Source organism: Oncorhynchus kisutch, linkage group LG24, assembly GCF_002021735.2.
Source record: "Oncorhynchus kisutch isolate 150728-3 linkage group LG24, Okis_V2, whole genome shotgun sequence".
In the NCBI taxonomy this organism is placed as follows: domain Eukaryota; kingdom Metazoa; phylum Chordata; class Actinopteri; order Salmoniformes; family Salmonidae; genus Oncorhynchus; species Oncorhynchus kisutch.
Genome location: NC_034197.2, coordinates 44203402 through 44220869, shown reverse-complemented (window position 1 = coordinate 44220869; position 17468 = coordinate 44203402). Strand labels below are relative to the sequence as shown.

Genomic DNA, 17468 nt, shown 5'->3' with positions numbered 1-17468 from the left:
ATCATAATTATAAAAAATAAATGTTATTTTTTAATTTTGATCATATTAATATAGATATTCTGTCCTGTCCTGCTATTCGATGACAGTAGTTCTAAGGACCTTAATTCACAGCCGCCCAATCATATTCACGGAGAAAGTTACGTCGGCGCTGTGTACACCAATCGGATAGTCTAATCAACTATCAACATCCGCCTATGTGCATTGAGGGTAGCCATTTTTATTTCTTGGAACCGAACTAGCTAGCTAACGCTATCTCGCAGTACAAACCTGCAGATATAGCTAGCTAGAACAATATCATTACACCAAAAACATTTTACTTGAACTCGAGGAAGGTAAGATATTTATAATTTGCACAATAATGTCGAGTTAAAAAAAGTATTAATTGTATTGTCGATTGTTATTTTCAACTGTTAACAAAGGCTGGTCCTAGAGCTCTTCATGTTTACATTAGCTAATAGACCGGGACTGAATAATACTCGTTCTAATAACGTTTACTTTCGCGATTATGTTTGAATGCAATCCAAGCTATTTAGCTACAGTTCAATATGATTATGTGTATCAGTGCACCGTTCAGTCAGTTGTGGTTTCTTGTGTCGGACATCTAGAAATGGTATTCCTCGGTACCGGTTGGTCGATATTCACCAGCGGTCCATCCCGACTCTCTGGACTGGAGTTGCCCACCCCTGCTCTAGAGATAGTAGCAGACAACCCAAATGGAACTGGAAAATATTACCATAGTAGTACAACATAAATACCAGACTACGATCTGTACTGTATATCTTTGTTATGTCTGTTTCTCACACCACCTTGGGCCAAGATGGCTAGAGAGAGAGTCATTCAAGGTCTCTGCAGGGGACAGAAAGGTCTGCCTGCCCAGTACTGTACTGTAGCTACCTACAGGCTACCTACAGTAGATCATCTCTATATCAACCTGCCCAATATCATACTGTAGTGACAGTTTATTGCTTATCTATACCACTCGAGGAGCAGTGACCTAAATAGAAGCATCGCATACACCAGTAACAGCATTAACAGCAGTAGTCTGTTATAACAGCGCATTACACTACATGAACCGGCCTGTGTCACGATGTTCCGGCAGGTAGACAACCAACCTGAACCTAGCTAGTGTCTCTCTGGCCAGTGTTGAACGACTCTGTTTGTGTGCTGATAGCTATCACTTGCTGTATAAGAGGCCAATATTTAGATTCATACTCTATTCAACAGTCTTTTAGTAATTTAGGTCCCACAACGGACGGGTGGTCTCTCTCTGACTCTAGGCCTGCTGTAACCTATAGCTAGAGGCTGCTTTCTACAGTCCCTAACCGTGGATAGCTGGCGGCATTCGCTCAAAACTGAAACCACCACATTTAAACATGGAAAGATGATTTGGGATTATGGCCGAATATACAGTGTATTTATTTCCTCTGCAAGGCAAGCAAACAAGCGAAATGTCAGTATAGAGACAAAGTGGAGTCGCAATTTAGCAGCTCAGACATGAGACGTATGTGGCAGTGTCCACAGGCAATTACGGATATTACTGTACTGATGGAGCTAGAAACACAAGCATTAGATATTACTGAACTGATGGAGCTAGAAACACAAGCATTATATATTGCTGTACTGATGGAGCTAGAAACACAAGCATTAGATATTACTGAACTGTTAACTAGAAACACAAGCATTAGATATTACTGAAATGATGGAGCTAGAAACACAAGCATTAGATATTACTGTACTGTTAACTAGAAACACAAGCATTAGATATTACTGTACTGTTAACTAGAAACACAAGCATTAGATATTACTGTACTGTTAACTAGAAACACAAGCATTAGATATTACTGTACTGATGGAGCTAGAAACACAAGCATTAGATATTACTGTACTGTTGGAGCTAGAAACACAAGCATTAGATATTACTGTACTGTTAACTAGAAACACAAGCATTAGATATTACTGTTGGAGCTAGAAACACAATCATTATATATTACTGTACTGTTAACTAGAAACACAAGCATTAGATATTACTGTACTGTTGGAGCTAGAAACACAAGCATTAGATATTACTGTTGGAGCTAGAAACACAAGCATTAGATATTACTGTACTGTTGGAGCTAGAAACACAAGCATTAGATATTACTGTACTGATGGAGCTAGAAACACAAGCATTAGATATTACTGAACTGATGGAGCTAGAAACACAAGCATTAGGTATTACTGTACTGATGGAGCTAGAAACACAAGCATTAGATATTACTGAACTGATGGAGCTAGAAACACAAGCATTAGGTATTACTGAACTGATGGAGCTAGAAACACAAGCGTTAGATATTACTGTACTGATGGAGCTAGAAACACAAGCATTAGGTATTACTGAACTGATAGAGCTAGAAACACAAGCATTAGGTATTACTGAACTGATGGAGCTAGAAACACAAGCATTAGGTATTACTGTACTGTTGGAGCTAGAAACACAAGCATTAGGTATTACTGAACTGATGGAGCTAGAAACATTAGCGTTTCGCTGCACCTGCCATAACATCTGCAAATCTGTGTACGCTACCAATAAAATTAGATTTGATTTAGCTATTGGTCTCATTCACTGCCTGTACTGTAGCTGGCCTATCAAAATGCCTAGGGCTAGGCCTGGTGGGTAGGTCACTGTGTAAAACTGTAGCTAGCTATCTGTCAGTTTTCATACTAAATGTACTGTATGACTTTTGTGCGTTTCAGAGTGTGGGAATGCTGCAACTGTAGGAGAGGAGGAGGAGAGCGAACAGACAGTCAGTGGACCAGTATGAACTATGACAGAAGGTAAGTTATTTTCTATCTCTCTGAGTTCCTACTGTCGTCTCTTCTATACTTTAACCCCCCCTCTCTCTGTCTCTCCATCTCTTCCCTCTAACAGAAGGGTGGGTCGGGGAGACTGCAACAGCTCCTCCGACCACCGCTACATGGACTACCGTGGCTACGGACAGGAAGAGGCGGAGCCGGGGACAGGATATGACTTCAGAGCTGCCTCCGGCCACAGGGACCAAGTCGACCGACTGGCGTGCGTCCGGGAGTTCGCGACCCCGGGCCGTCTCCACGACAACCGGCCAGGGTTCCGTCAGAGGCGTGGGGGGAGAGGGGAGGGGTGCGGTCCGGGTCGTGTGGGTAAAGGGATACTATCATCCAGTCCCCCTCGATCCCTGGTCCTACTCCAGCCAGAGGTAGCCCTGCCCAGGCTGCAGAGAGAGGAGAGGTTCCCCAGAGGAGGAGGACCAGGGGAGGAGGAGAGGTTCCTCAGAGGAGGAGGACCAGGGGAGGAGGAGAGGTTCCCCAGAGGAGGAGGACTAGGGGAGGAGAAGAGGTTCCCCAGAGGAGGAGGACCAGGGGAGAAGAGGTTCCTCAGAGGAGGAGGACCAGGGGAGGAGGAGAGGTTCCCCAGAGGAGGAGGACCAGGGGAGGAGGAGAGGTTCCCCAGAGGAGGAGGACCAGGGGAGGAGGAGAGGTTCCCCAGAGGAGGAGGACCAGGGGAGGAGGAGAGGTTCCCCAGAGGAGGAGGACCAGGGGAGGAGAGGTTCCTCAGAGGAGGACCAGAGGAGGAGAGGTTCCCCAGAGGAGGAGGATCAGGGGAGGAGGAGAGGTTCCCCAGAGGAGGAGGACCAGGGGAGGAGAGGTTCCTCAGAGGAGGAGGACTAGAGGAGGAGGAGAGGTTCCCCAGAGGAGGAGGACCAGGGGAGGAGGAGAGGTTCCCCAGAGGAGGAGGACCAGGGGAGGAGGAGAGGTTCCCCAGAGGAGGAGGACTAGGGAAGAGAAAGGTGGGCTGCCTGCTACATCCACTGATCCAGGGGGAGGTGTATTTTAGGATTCTCAACCATATATAATAGACGGAAAACTAGTTTTTACTGAAGTAGTAGTAGTGTTGATGGTACTACTGTAGAAATAGTACTATTGATTGTAGTAGCTAGTAGTAGTGTTGATAGCTAGTAGTAGTAGTAGTGTTGATAGCTAGTAGTAGTAGTAGTGTTGATAGCTAGTAGTAGTAGTAGTGTTGATAGCTAGTAGTAGTAGTAGTGTCGATAGCTAGTATTAGTAGTAGTGTTGATGGTACTACTGTAGAAATAGTACTATTGATTGTAGTAGCTAGTATTAGTAGTAGTAGTAGTGTTGATAGCTAGTATTAGTAGTAGTGTTGATAGCTAGTATCAGTAGTAGTGTTGATGGTACTACTGTAGAAATAGTACTATTGATTGCAGTAGCTAGTAGTAGTAGTAGTGTCGATAGCTAGTATTAGTAGTAGTGTTGATGGTACTACTGTAGAAATAGTACTATTGATTGCAGTAGCTAGTATTAGTGTTGATAGCTAGTAGTAGTAGTAGTGTTGATGGTACTACTGTAGAAATAGTACTATTGATTGTAGTAGCTAGTAGTAGTGTTGATAGCTAGTATTAGTAGTAGTGTTGATGGTACTACTGTAGAAATAGTACTATTGATTGTAGTAGCTAGTAGTAGTGTTGATAGCTAGTAGTAGTAGTAGTAGTAGTGTTGATAGCTAGTATCAGTAGTAGTGTTGATGGTACTACTGTAGAAATAGTACTATTGATTGTAGTAGTAGTAGTAGTGTTAGCTAGTAGTAGTAGTAGTGTTGATGGTACTACTGTAGAAATAGTACTATTGATTGTAGTATTAGTAGTAGTGTTGATAGCTAGTATTAGTAGTAGTGTTGATAGTACTACTGTAGAAATAGCACTATTGATTGTAGTAGCTAGTATTAGTGTTGATAGCTAGTAGTAGTAGTAGTGTTGATGGTACTACTGTAGAAATAGTACTATTGATTGTAGTAGCTAGTAGTAGTGTTGATAGCTAGTATTAGTAGTAGTGTTGATAGCTAGTATTAGTAGTAGTGTTGATAGCTAGTAGTAGTAGTAGTGTTGATGGTACTACTGTAGAAATAGTACTATTGATTGTAGTAGCTAGTAGTAGTAGTAGTAGTAGTGTTGATATCTAGTATTAGTAGTAGTGTTGATAGCTAGTATCAGTAGTAGTGTTGATGGTACTACTGTAGAAATAGTACTATTGATTGTAGTAGCTAGTATTAGTGTTGATAGCTAGTAGTAGTAGTAGTGTTGATGGTACTACTGTAGAAATAGTACTATTGATTGTAGTAGCTAGTATTAGTGTTGATAGCTAGTATTAGTAGTAGTGTCGATAGCTAGTATTAGTAGTAGTGTTGATGGTACTACTGTAGAAATAGTACTATTGATTGTAGTAGCTAGTATTAGTGTTGATAGCTAGTATTAGTAGTAGTGTCGATAGCTAGTAGTAGTAGTAGTGTTGATGGTACTACTGTAGAAATAGTACTATTGATTGTAGTAGCTAGTAGTAGTGTTGATAGCTAGTAGTAGTGTTGATGGTACTACTGTAGAAATAGTACTATTGATTGTAGTAGCTAGTATTAGTAGTAGTGTTGATATCTAGTATTAGTAGTAGTGTTGATAGCTAGTATTAGTAGTAGTGTCGATAGCTAGTATTAGTAGTAGTGTTGATGGTACTACTGTAGAAATAGTACTATTGATTGTAGTAGCTAGTAGTAGTGTTGATAGCTAGTAGTAGTAGTAGTGTTGATAGTAGTACTGTAGAAATAGTACTATTGATTGTAGTAGCTAGTATTAGTGTTGATAGCTAGTATTAGTAGTAGTGTTGTGAAGGTCATGGAATTTGGGATGATGTTAATTGGCCAGCCAAATGACCGCGGTCTCCCTAATAACCGCTCAAATCTTTATTTATTTTGACAAATTATCTCCTTGGTTCCTGACTGCATGTGCTGCCAAAAACTAGAATGAATAGTACATCAACTCAATGATGTCATAATGGGTGGACTGGCATCCCCATTCAACACAATGATGTCATAATGGGTGGACTGGTGTCCCCATTCAACTCAATGATGTCATAATGGGTGGACTGGCGTCCCCATTCAACTCAATGATGTCATAATGGGTGGACTGGTGTCCCCATTCAACTCAATGATGTCATAATGGGTGGACTGGTGTCCCCATTCAACTCAATGATGTCATAATGGGTGGACTGGTGTCCCCATTCAACTCAATGATGTCATAATGGGTTGACTGGTGTCCCCATTCAACTCAATGATGTCATAATGGGTGGACTGGCATCCCCATTCAACACAATGATGTCATAATGGGTGGACTGGTGTCCCCATTCAACTCAATGAAGTCATAATGGGTGGACTGGTGTCCCCATTCAACTCAATGATGTAATAATGGGTGGACTGGCATCCCCATTCAACTCATTGATGTCATAATGGGTGGACTGGTGTCCCCATTCAACTCAATGATGTCATAATGGATGGACTGGTGTCCTCATTCAACTCAATGATGTCATAATGGGTGGACTTGTGTCCATTGCGAGTGTACCCATCGGAGCAAAGCAGGAAGTGTACCCATAGGAGCAAAGCAGGAAGTGTACCCATAGGAGCAAAGCAGGAAGTGTACCCAAAGGAGCAAAGCAGGAAGTGTACCCATAGGAGCAAAGCAGGAAGTGTACCCATAGGAGCAAAGCAGGAAGTGTACCCATAGGAGCAAAGCAGGAAGTGTACCCATAGGAGCAAAATAATAAATAAAAAAATAAAAAAATACCAGGCAGCCATTGCGAGTGTACCCATGAGTTTACCAGTCACATTGCTATTTCTATGTCTGCTACTGCATTGTGAGGGAGCACTGCCTAGGCAACCCGAAGACTTGTTTGCTAGTTTCTTGTTTCAGCAAGGAGCAACAAAGTTTCATCACGTTGTTAAGAGTTCGTATTACCTCAGAAACATACCCGACTGCATGAATGCCTGGCCGTCCAGTCTTCAGTCTAGTCAGGGGTACCGGTCTCTTTAGCTAACGTTCCTCTCCTTCGCTCTTCTCTAGTCTGGGTACCGGTCTCTTTAGTTAACGTTCCTCTCCTTCGCCCTTCTCTAGTCTGGGTACCGGTCTCTTTAGCTAATGTTCCTCTCCTTCGCTCTTCTCTAGTCTGGGTACCGGTCTCTTTAGTTAACGTTCCTCTCCTTCGCTCTTCTCTAGTCTGGGTACCGGTCTCTTTAGCTAACGTTCCTCTCCTTCGCTTTTCTCTAGTCAGGGGTACCGGTCTCTTTAGCTAACGTTCCTCTCCTTCGCTCTTCTCTAGTCTGGGTACCGGTCTCTTTAGTTAACGTTCCTCTCCTTCGCCCTTCTCTAGTCTGGGTACCGGTCTCTTTAGCTAATGTTCCTCTCCTTCGCTCTTCTCTAGTCTGGGTACCGGTCTCTTTAGTTAACGTTCCTCTCCTTCGCTCTTCTCTAGTCTGGGTACCGGTCTCTTTAGCTAACGTTCCTCTCCTTCGCCCTTCTCTAGTCTGGGTACCGGTCTCTTTAGCTAACGTTCCTCTCCTTCGCCCTTCTCTAGTCTGGGACCAGTCTCTTTAGCTAATGTTCCTCTCCTTCGACCTTCTCTTCCAGTCTGTGTACCGGTCTCTATAGCTAATGTTCCTCTCCTTTGACCTTCTCTTCCAGTCTGTGTACCGGTCTCTATAGCTAATGTTCCTCTCCTTCAACCTTCTCTAGTCTGTGTACCGGTCTCTATAGATAACGTTCCTCTCCTTCGCCCTTCTCTAGTCCTGGGTACCGGTCTCTTTAGCTAATGTTCCTCTCCTTCGCTCTTCTCTAGTCTGGGTACTGGTCTCTTTAGTTAACGTTCCTCTCCTTCGCTCTTCTCTAGTCTGGGTACCGGTCTCTTTAGCTAACGTTCCTCTCCTTCGACCTTCTCTAGTCTGGGTACCGGTCTCTTTAGCTAACGTTCCTCTCCTTCGCCCTTCTCTAGTCTGGGTACCAGTCTCTTTAGCTAATGTTCCTCTCCTTCGACCTTCTCTAGTCTGTGTACCGGTCTCTATAGATAACGTTCCTCTCCTTCGACCTTCTCTAGTCTGGGTACCGGTCTCTATCGCTAATGTTCCTCTCCTTCAACCTTCTCTCGTCTGTGTACCGGTCTCTTTAGCTAATGTTCCTCTCCTTCGACCTTCTCTAGTCTGTGTACCGGTCTCTATAGATAACGTTCCTCTCCTTCGACCTTCTCCTCTAGTCTGGGTTCCATTCGGCAATCTAGTGTGTGTTTGAGAGTGCGCCCTGTCCATTTGTAAATTCAGAGCGTTGTCAGATTGTACATTCAGAGCGTTGTCAGGTTGTAAATTCAGAGTGTTGTCAGATTGTACATTCAGAGCGTTGTCAGGTTGTAAATTCAGAGTGTTGTCAGATTGTAAATTCAGAGCGTTGTCAGGTTGTAAATTCAGAGTGTTGTCAGATTGTACATTCAGAGCGTTGTCAGGTTGTAAATTCAGAGCGTTGTCAGGTTGTAAATTCAGAGTGTTGTCAGATTGTAAATTCAGAGCGTTGTCAGGTTGTAAATTCAGAGTTCACACTGGACACTCTGGCGGAGGAGGAGGAGGAGGGTTGATCCGAGAGTCAAACCTCACAAAGGCAGTCAAGCGCTCAAGCTAACTGGTGAAGGTTAGCTACTTCCAGACATAAATGAGAGAACAACCTACTCTGACCATTTTACTCGCCTTAGCAGAGCTGGTTAGGCTGTTTTCATGTCACTCAGAGTGTTGGTGACCTTAACTGTGTTGCTGGCAAAAAACAGACATTTTAGCTGTTATCTAGGCAATATGTTGAATTTAAAGCTCAAAGCTAAGACAATTTTTTTTGTGGTTGGAATTGCGTTATGTATTTAATTTGAGATTTTAGACGAGAGCTAGCAACTCTTTAACAGACCGTTGCCTAGCAACCGGATCCCTACGTCCGTGATCACGCTTGTAGATGATGTCATGGCGACGTTGACTAGTTAAGCGCATGTAGGAAGAGTCTTGGTGGTTCCAAACTTCTTCCATTTAAGAATGATGGAGGCCACTGTGTTCTTGGGGACCTTCAATGCTTTAGCAATGTTTTGGCACCCTTCCCCAGATCTCAGCCTAGACACAATCCTGTCTCGGATCTCTACGGACAATTCCTTCAACCTCATGTCTTGGTTTTTGCTCTGACATGCACTGTCAACTGTGGGACCTTATATAGACAGGTGTGTGCCTTTCCAAATCATGTCCAATCAATTGAATTTACCACATATGGACTCTAGTCAAGTTGTAGAAACATCTCAAGGATGATCAATGGAAACAGGATGCACCTCAATTTCGAGTCTCACAGCGAAGGGTCTGAATACTTATGAAAATAAGGGATGTTTTTTATGTTCAATAACTAACTGTTGGTTATACAGTACCAGCCCGGCAGTAGTGACTGTAGTAGAAGTAACCTATGACTCTGGTACTAATATCTCCATAGGGTTTCTCCATGGGCTGTCCCGTTGAGGAGCGTGGTGGTGGGGGTCCAGATCCCTCCTCTTCCTGTATAGAGCACCCAGTTCAGATGGACTACAGACCAGACCTCCTGGACCTCAACCAGAGACCCTCCAACATCATCATGTTACGCATGCTGCCACCCAACGCTACTGCCAACGAGGTGTGTGTGTGTTTGTGTGTGTGTGTGTGTGTGTGTCTGCAGATGATAAAATGTGGTTTATGTGTGCTATCATTGAGGTTTGATGTGTGTGTGTAGATCCGTGCCCAGCTTCAGGACCAGGGGATTGACCCAACAGAGGTTATGATTCGCCTGATGACAAACAAGTCTTCAGGTGAGACTGATCTCATCTCCCCCCTCTCTCTCTCTCTTTCTCTCTCTCTCCCCTCTCTCTCTCCCCTCCCTCTCCCCTCTCTCCCCTCCTCTCTCTTCTCCCTCCTCTCTCTCCCTTCTCTCTCCTCTCTCTCTCTCTCTCTCTCTCTCTCTCTCTCTCTCTCCCCCCCCTCTCTCTCTCTTCTCTCTCTCTTCTCCCCTCCTTCTCTTCTCCCCTCTCTCTCCCCTCCCTCTCCCCTCTCTCCCCTCCCTCTTTCTCCTCTCTTCTCCCTCCTCTCTCTTCTCCCTCCTCTCTCTCTCCCCTCTCTCTTCTCTCTCCTCCTCTCTCCCCTCCCTCTCCTCTCCCCTCTCTCCCCCTCTCCTCTCCCCTCTCTCTCTCTCCCCCTCCTCTCCCCTCTCTCTCTCTCCCCTTCTCCTCTCCCCTCTCTTCTCTCCTTTCTCTCCTCTCTCTCCTCTCTCTTCTCTCTCTCTCTCCCCTCTCTCTCTTCTCTCTCTTCTTTCTCCTCTCTCTCTCCCCCCTCTCTCTCTTCTCTCTCTTCTCCCCTCTCCCCTCCCTCTCTTCTCCCCTGTCTCCCCTATCTCTCTCTTCTCCCTTCTCTCCTCTCTCTCACCCCCTCTCTCTCATCTCTCTTCTCTCTCCTCCCCCGCTCTCTCTCCCCTCTCTCTTCTCACCTCTCTCTCTCTCTCTCTCTCCCCCCCTCTCTCTTCTCTCTCTTCTCCCCTCTCCCCTCCCTCTTCTCCCCTGTCTCCCCTCTCTCTCTCTCCCCTCCCTCTCTTCTCCCCTCTCTCCCTTCTCTCCTCTCTCTCTCTCTCTCTCTCTCTCTCCCCCCTCTCCTCTCATCTCTCTTCTCTCTCTCTCCCCCTCTCCTCTCCCATCTCTCTCCCCTCTCTCCCCTCCCTCTCTCTCCTCTCTCCTCCCCCGCTCTCTCTCCCCTCTCTCTTCTCCCTCTCTCACCTCTCTCTCTCTCCTCTCACTCTCCTCTCTCTTCTCTCCTCTCTCATCTCTCCTCTCTCCTCTCTCTCCTCCTCTCCTCTCTCTCTAAAGCACTAACCCGACACTGCATTATGTTGTTGTTGTTGGGTTGCCATGGCGCTGGCTGGTTGGCGTGGTGACCAGGTCAGAGCCGTGGATTCGCCTTCGTGGAGTTTAATCACATACAGGAGGCCTGCCGCTGGATGGAGACCAATCAGGTCACTCTACACACACGCACAAACAGGCACACACACACACACACTGAGACACAAACACACACACACACCTGTCTTTTCTGATGCTGATTAATGTCTGTAGTATATTTGATGCTGATGTGTGTCTGTGGTATAATTGATGCTGATTTGGTGTGGTATATTTGATGCTGATGTGGTATAATTGATGCTGATTTGGTGTGGTATATTTGATGCTGATGTGGTATAATTGATGCTGATTTGGTGTGGTATATTTGATGCTGATGTGGTATAATTGATGCTGATGTGGTATAATTGATGCTGATGTGTGTCTGTGGTATAATTGATGCTGATGTGGTATAATTGATGCTGATGTGGTATAATTGATGCTGATGTGTGTCTGTGGTATAATTGATGCTGATGTGATCTGTGGTATAACTGATGCTGATGTGGTCTGTGGTATAAATGATGCTGATGTGGTCTGTGGTATAAATGATGCTGATGTGGTCTGTGGTATAAATGATGCTGATGTGGTCTGTGGTATAAATGATGCTGATGTGGTCTGTGGTATAAATGATGATGATTTGGTCTGTGGTGTAAATGATGCTGATGTGGTATGTGGTATAAATTATGCTGATGTGGTCTGGTGTAAATGATGCCGATGTGGTCTGTGGTATAAATGATGCTGATGTGGTCTGTGATATAAATGATGTTGATGTGGTATAATTGATGCTGATGTGTGTCTGTGGTATAATTGATGCTGATGTGTTGTGGTATAATTGATGCTGATGTGATCTGTGGTATAACTGATGCTGATGTGGTCTGTGGTATAAATGATGCTGATGTGGTCTGGTATAAATGATGCTGATGTGGTCTGTGGTATAAATGATGCTGATGTGGTCTGTGGTATAAATGATGCTGATGTGGTCTGTGGTATAAATGATGCTGATGTGGTCTGTGGTGTAAATGATGCTGATGTGGTCTGTGGTATAAATGATGCTGATGTGGTATAAATGATGCTGATGTGGTCTGTGGTGTAAATGATGCTGATGTGGTCTGTGGTGTAAATAATGCTGATGTGGTCTGTGGTATAAATGATGCTGATGTGGTCTGTGGTATAAATTATGCTGATGTGGTTTGTGGTATAAATGATGCTGATGTGGTCTGTGGTATAAATGATGCTGATGTGGTCTGTGGTATAAATGATGCTGATGTGGTCTGTGGTATAAATGATGATGATTTGGTCTGTGGTGTAAATGATGCTGATGTGGTATGTGGTATAAATTATGCTGATGTGGTCTGTGGTGTAAATGATGCCGATGTGGTCTGTGGTATAAATGATGCTGATGTGGTCTGTGATATAAATGATGCTGATGTGGTATAATTGATGCTGATGTGTGTCTGTGGTATAATTGATGCTGATGTGGTCTGTGGTATAAATGATGCTGATGTGGTCTGTGGTATAAATGATGCTGATGTCGTCTGTGGTGTAAATGATGCTGATGTGGTCTGTGGTATAAATGATGCTGATGTGGTATAAATGATGCTGATGTGGTCTGTGGTGTAAATGATGCTGATGTGGTCTGTGGTATAAATGATGCTGATGTGGTCTGTGGTGTAAATGATGCTGATGTGGTCTGTGGTATAAATGATGCTGATGTGGTCTGTGGTATAAATGATGCTGATGTGGTCTGTGGTATAAATGATGCTGATGTGGTCTGTGGTATAAATGATGCTGATGTGGTCTGTGGTATAAATGATGCTGATGTGGTCTGTGGTATAAATGATGATGATTTGGTCTGTGGTGTAAATGATGCTGATGTGGTATGTGGTATAAATTATGCTGATGTGGTCTGTGGTGTAAATGATGCCGATGTGGTCTGTGGTATAAATGATGCTGATGTGGTCTGTGATATAAATGATGCTGATGTGGTATAATTGATGCTGATGTGTGTCTGTGGTATAATTGATGCTGATGTGTTGTGGTATAATTGATGCTGATGTGATCTGTGGTATAACTGATGCTGATGTGGTCTGTGGTATAAATGATGCTGATGTGGTCTGTGGTATAAATGATGCTGATGTGGTCTGTGGTATAAATGATGCTGATGTGGTCTGTGGTATAAATGATGCTGATGTGGTCTGTGGTGTAAATGATGCTGATGTGGTATAAATGATGCTGATGTGGTCTGTGGTGTAAATGATGCTGATGTGGTCTGTGGTGTAAATGATGCTGATGTGGTCTGTGGTATAAATGATGCTGATGTGGTCTGTGATATAATTGATGCTGATGTGTGTCTGTGGTATAATTGATGCTGATGTGATCTGTGGTATAACTGATGCTGATGTGGTCTGTGGTATAAATGATGCTGATGTGGTCTGTGGTATAAATGATGCTGATGTGGTCTGTGGTATAAATGATGCTGATGTGGTCTGTGGTATAAATGATGCTGATGTGGTCTGTGGTATAAATGATGCTGATGTGGTCTGTGGTATAATGATGCTGATGTGGTCTGTGGTGTAAATGATGCTGATGTGGTATGTGGTATAAATTATGCTGATGTGGTCTGTGGTGTAAATGATGCCGATGTGGTCTGTGGTATAAATTATGCTGATGTGGTCTGTGATATAAATGATGCTGATGTGGTCTAATTGATGCTGATGTGTGTCTGTGGTATAATTGATGCTGATGTGTTGTGGTATAATTGATGCTGATGTGATCTGTGGTATAACTGATGCTGATGTGGTCTGTGGTATAAATGATGCTGATGTGGTCTGTGGTATAAATGATGCTGATGTGGTCTGTGGTATAAATGATGCTGATGTGGTCTGTGGTATAAATGATGCTGATGTGGTCTGTGGTATAAATGATGCTGATGTGGTCTGTGGTGTAAATGATGCTGATGTGGTCTGTGGTATAAATGATGCTGATGTGGTATAAATGATGCTGATGTGGTCTGTGGTGTAAATGATGCTGATGTGGTCTGTGGTATAAATGATGCTGATGTGGTCTGTGGTATAAATGATGCTGATGTGGTCTGTGATATAAATGATGCTGATGTGGTCTGTGGTGTAAATGATGCTGATGTGGTCTGTGGTATAAATGATGCTGATGTGGTCTGTGGTATAAATGATGCTGATGTGGTCTGTGGTATAAATGATGCTGATGTGGTCTGTGGTATAAATGATGCTGATGTGGTCTGTGGTATAAATGATGCTGATGTGGTCTGTGGTATAAATGATGCTGATGTGGTCTGTGGTGTAAATGATGCTGATGTGGTCTGTGGTATAAATGATGCTGATGTGGTCTGTGATATAAATGATGCTGATGTGGTATAAATGATGCTGATGTGGTCTGTGATATAAATGATGCTGATGTGGTCTGTGGTATAAATGATGCTGATGTGGTCTGTGGTATAACTGTCTTGACACACCAATGCACATCAGACCCTTTTCACTCTCTCTCCTCGCTCTCTTTTTTACCTTCTTTCAGAGGACTTCAAAACCCTATGACACCTCTCTCCCACCCCTCGCTCTATCCCTCTCTCTCCCACCCCTCGCTCTATCCCTCTCTCTCCCACCCCTTGCTCTATCCCTCTCTCTTCCCCCCCTCGCTCTATCCCTCTCTCTCCCAACCCTCGCTCTATCCCTCTCTCTCCCACCCCTCGCTCTATCCCTCTCTCTCCCACCCCTCTCTCTATCCCTCTCTCTTTCCCCCCTCGCTCTATCCCTCTCTCTTTCCCCCCTCGCTCTATCCCTCTCTCTTTTCCCCCCTCGCTCTATCCCTTTCTCTCTCCCCTCGCTCTATCCCTCTCTCTCCCACCCCTCGCTCTATCCCTCTCTCTTCCCCCCCTCGCTCTATCCCTCTCTCTCCCAACCCTCGCTCTATCCCTCTCTCCCACCCCTCGCTCTATCCCTCTCTCTCCCACCCCTCTCTCTATCCCTCTCTCTTTCCCCCCTCGCTCTATCCCTTTCTCTCTCTCCCCTCGCTCTATCCCTCTCTCTCCCACCCCTCGCTCTATCCCTCTCTCTCCCACCCCTCACTCTATCCCTCTCTCTTTCCCCCCTCGCTCTATCCCTCTCTCTCCACCCCTCGCTCTATCCCTCTCTCTCCCACCCCTCGCTCTATCCTTCTCTCTCCCACCTCTCGCTCTATCCTTCTCTCTCCCACCCCTCACTCTATCCTTCTCTCTCCCACCCCTCGCTCTATCCCTCTCTCTCACACCCCTCGCTCTATCCCTCTCTCTCCACCCCTCGCTCTATCCCTCTCTCTCCACCCCTCGCTCTATCCCTCTCTCTCCACCCCTCGCTCTATCCCTCTCTCTCCACCCTCGCTCTATCCCTCTCTCTCCACCCCTCGCTCTATCCCTCTCTCTCCACCCCTCGCTCTATCCCTCTCTCTCCACCCCTCGCTCTATCCCTCTCTCTCCACCCCTCGCTCTATCCCTCTCTCTCCACCCCTCGCTCTATCCCTCTCTCTCCACCCCTCGCTCTATCCCTCTCTCTCCCACCCCTCGCTCTATCCCTCTCTCTTTCCCCCTTGCTCTATCCCTCACTCTTTCCCCCCTTGCTCTATCCCTCTCTCTTTCCCCCCTCGCTCTATCCCTCTTACCCCCTTGCTCTATCCCTCTCCCCCCCTCGCTCTATCCCTCTCCCCCCCTCGCTCTATCCCTCTCCCCCCCTCGCTCTATCCCCCCCCCCTCGCTCTATCCCTCTCCCCCCCTCGCTCTATCCCGCTCCCTCTTCCCCCCTCGCTCTATCCCTCTCTCTGAGGGAAGGGGGGTGAATGGGGTCTGGGGGGGGTTCAGGAGGGGTGGAGTCATGGGCGTCTTCCCTTCTATACCTGGATGGCGTTATACAGAGAAACATGGGATACATTATGACATGATGTGGAGGGGTTAACCACAGACCCACCTGCTGTCCCCTCTACTGCTCATTCTGATCACTTTCTGCTGCTTGTAGGGCAGGCTGGTTAACGCTGGGACCAGGGTCCCCTTGTAGGGTAGGCTGGTTAACTCTGGGACCAGCGTCCCCTTGTCAGGCTGGTTAACGCTGGGACCAGGGTCCCCTTGTAGGGTAGGCTGGTTAACGCTGGGACCAGGGTCCCCTTGTAGGGCAGGCTGGTTAACGCTGGGACCAGCGTCCCCTTGTCAGGCTGGTTAACGCTGGGACCAGGGTCCCCTTGTAGGGCTGGTTAACGCTGGGACCAGGGTCCCCTTGTAGGGCAGGCTGGTTAACACTGGGACCAGGGTCCCCTTGTCAGGCTGGTTAACGCTGGGACCAGGGTCCCCTTGTAGGGCTGGTTAACGCTGGGACCAGGGTCCCCTTGTAGGGCTGGTTAACGCTGGGACCAGGGTCCCCTTGTAGGGCTGGTTAACGCTGGGACCAGGGTCCCCTTGTAGGGCAGGCTGGTTAACGCTGGGACCAGGGTCCCCCTGTAGGGCAGGCTGGTTAACGCTGGGACCAGGGTCCCCTCGTAGGGCACGCTGGTTAACGCTGGGACCAAGGTCCCCTTGTAGGGCTGGTTAACGCTGGGACCAGGGTCCCCTTGTAGGGCTGGTTAACGCTTGGACCAGGGTCCCCTTGTAGGGCAGGCTGGTTAACGCTGGGACCAGGGTCCCTTGCAGGGCAGGCTGGTTAACGCTGGGACCAGGGTCCCCTTGTAGGGCTGGTTAACGCTGGGACCAGGGTCCCCTTGTAGGGCTGGTTAACGCTGGGACCAGGGTCCCCTTGTAGGGCTGGTTAACGCTGGGACCAGGGTCCCCTTGTAGGGCTGGTTAACGCTGGGACCAGGGTCCCCTTGTAGGGCAGGCTGGTTAACGCTGGGACCAAGGTCCCCTTGTAGGGCAGGCTGGTTAACGCTGGGACCAAGGTCCCCTTGTAGGGCAGGCTGGTTAACGCTGGGACCAGGGTCCCTTGTAGGGCTGGTTAACACTGGGACCAGGGTCCCCTTGTAGGGCTGGTTAACGCTGGGACCAGGGTCCCCTTGTAGGGCAGGCTGGTTAACGCTGGGACCAGGGTCCCCTTGTAGGGCAGGTTAACGCTGGGACCAGGGTCCCCTTGTAGGGCTGGTTAACGCTGGGACCAGGGTCCCCTTGTAGGGCAGGCTGGTTAACACTGGGACCAGGGTCCCCTTGTAGGGCAGGCTGGTTAACACTGGGACCAGGGTCCCCTTGTAGGGCAGGCTGGTTAACACTGGGACCAGGGTCCCCTTGTCAGGCTAGTTAACGCTGGGACCAGGGTCCCCTTGTAGGGCTGGTTAACGCTGGGACCAGGGTCCCCTTGTAGGGCAGGTTAACGCTGGGACCAGGGTCCCCTTGTAGGGCTGGTTAACGCTGGGACCAGGGTCCCCTTGTAGGGCAGGCTGGTTAACACTGGGACCAGGGTCCCCTTGTCAGGCTGGTTAACGCTGGGACCAGGGTCCCCTTGTAGGGCTGGTTAACGCTGGGACCAGGGTCCCCTTGTAGGGCTGGTTAACGCTGGGACCAGGGTCCCCTTGTAGGGCAGGCTGGTTAACGCTGGGACCAGGGTCCCCTTGTAGGGCTGGTTAACGCTGGGACCAGGGTCCCCTTGTAGGGCTGGTTAACGCTGGGACCAGGGTCCCCT

At 47.0% G+C, this 17468-nt stretch overlaps 1 protein-coding gene across 3 annotated transcripts in view; it reads left to right on the top strand.

Moving 5' to 3' along the window:
* The first annotated feature begins 3757 nt into the window (after positions 1-3757).
* Positions 3758-17468, top strand: part of rbm10 (RNA binding motif protein 10) — a 77393-nt gene continuing 63682 nt past the window's right edge. For 2 of the 3 annotated variants that reach the window (XM_031803877.1, XM_031803876.1), the window contains exons 1-4: positions 3758-3803; positions 9351-9527; positions 9624-9699; positions 10816-10889. In XM_031803877.1, coding sequence (XP_031659737.1) covers positions 9360-9527; positions 9624-9699; positions 10816-10889 — 318 coding nt within the window. In that variant the 5' untranslated portion in view covers positions 3758-3803; positions 9351-9359. Of the gene's footprint in view, positions 3804-9350; positions 9528-9623; positions 9700-10815; positions 10890-17468 lie in introns of those variants that run through there. The other variant, XM_031803878.1, reaches the window with a different exon arrangement.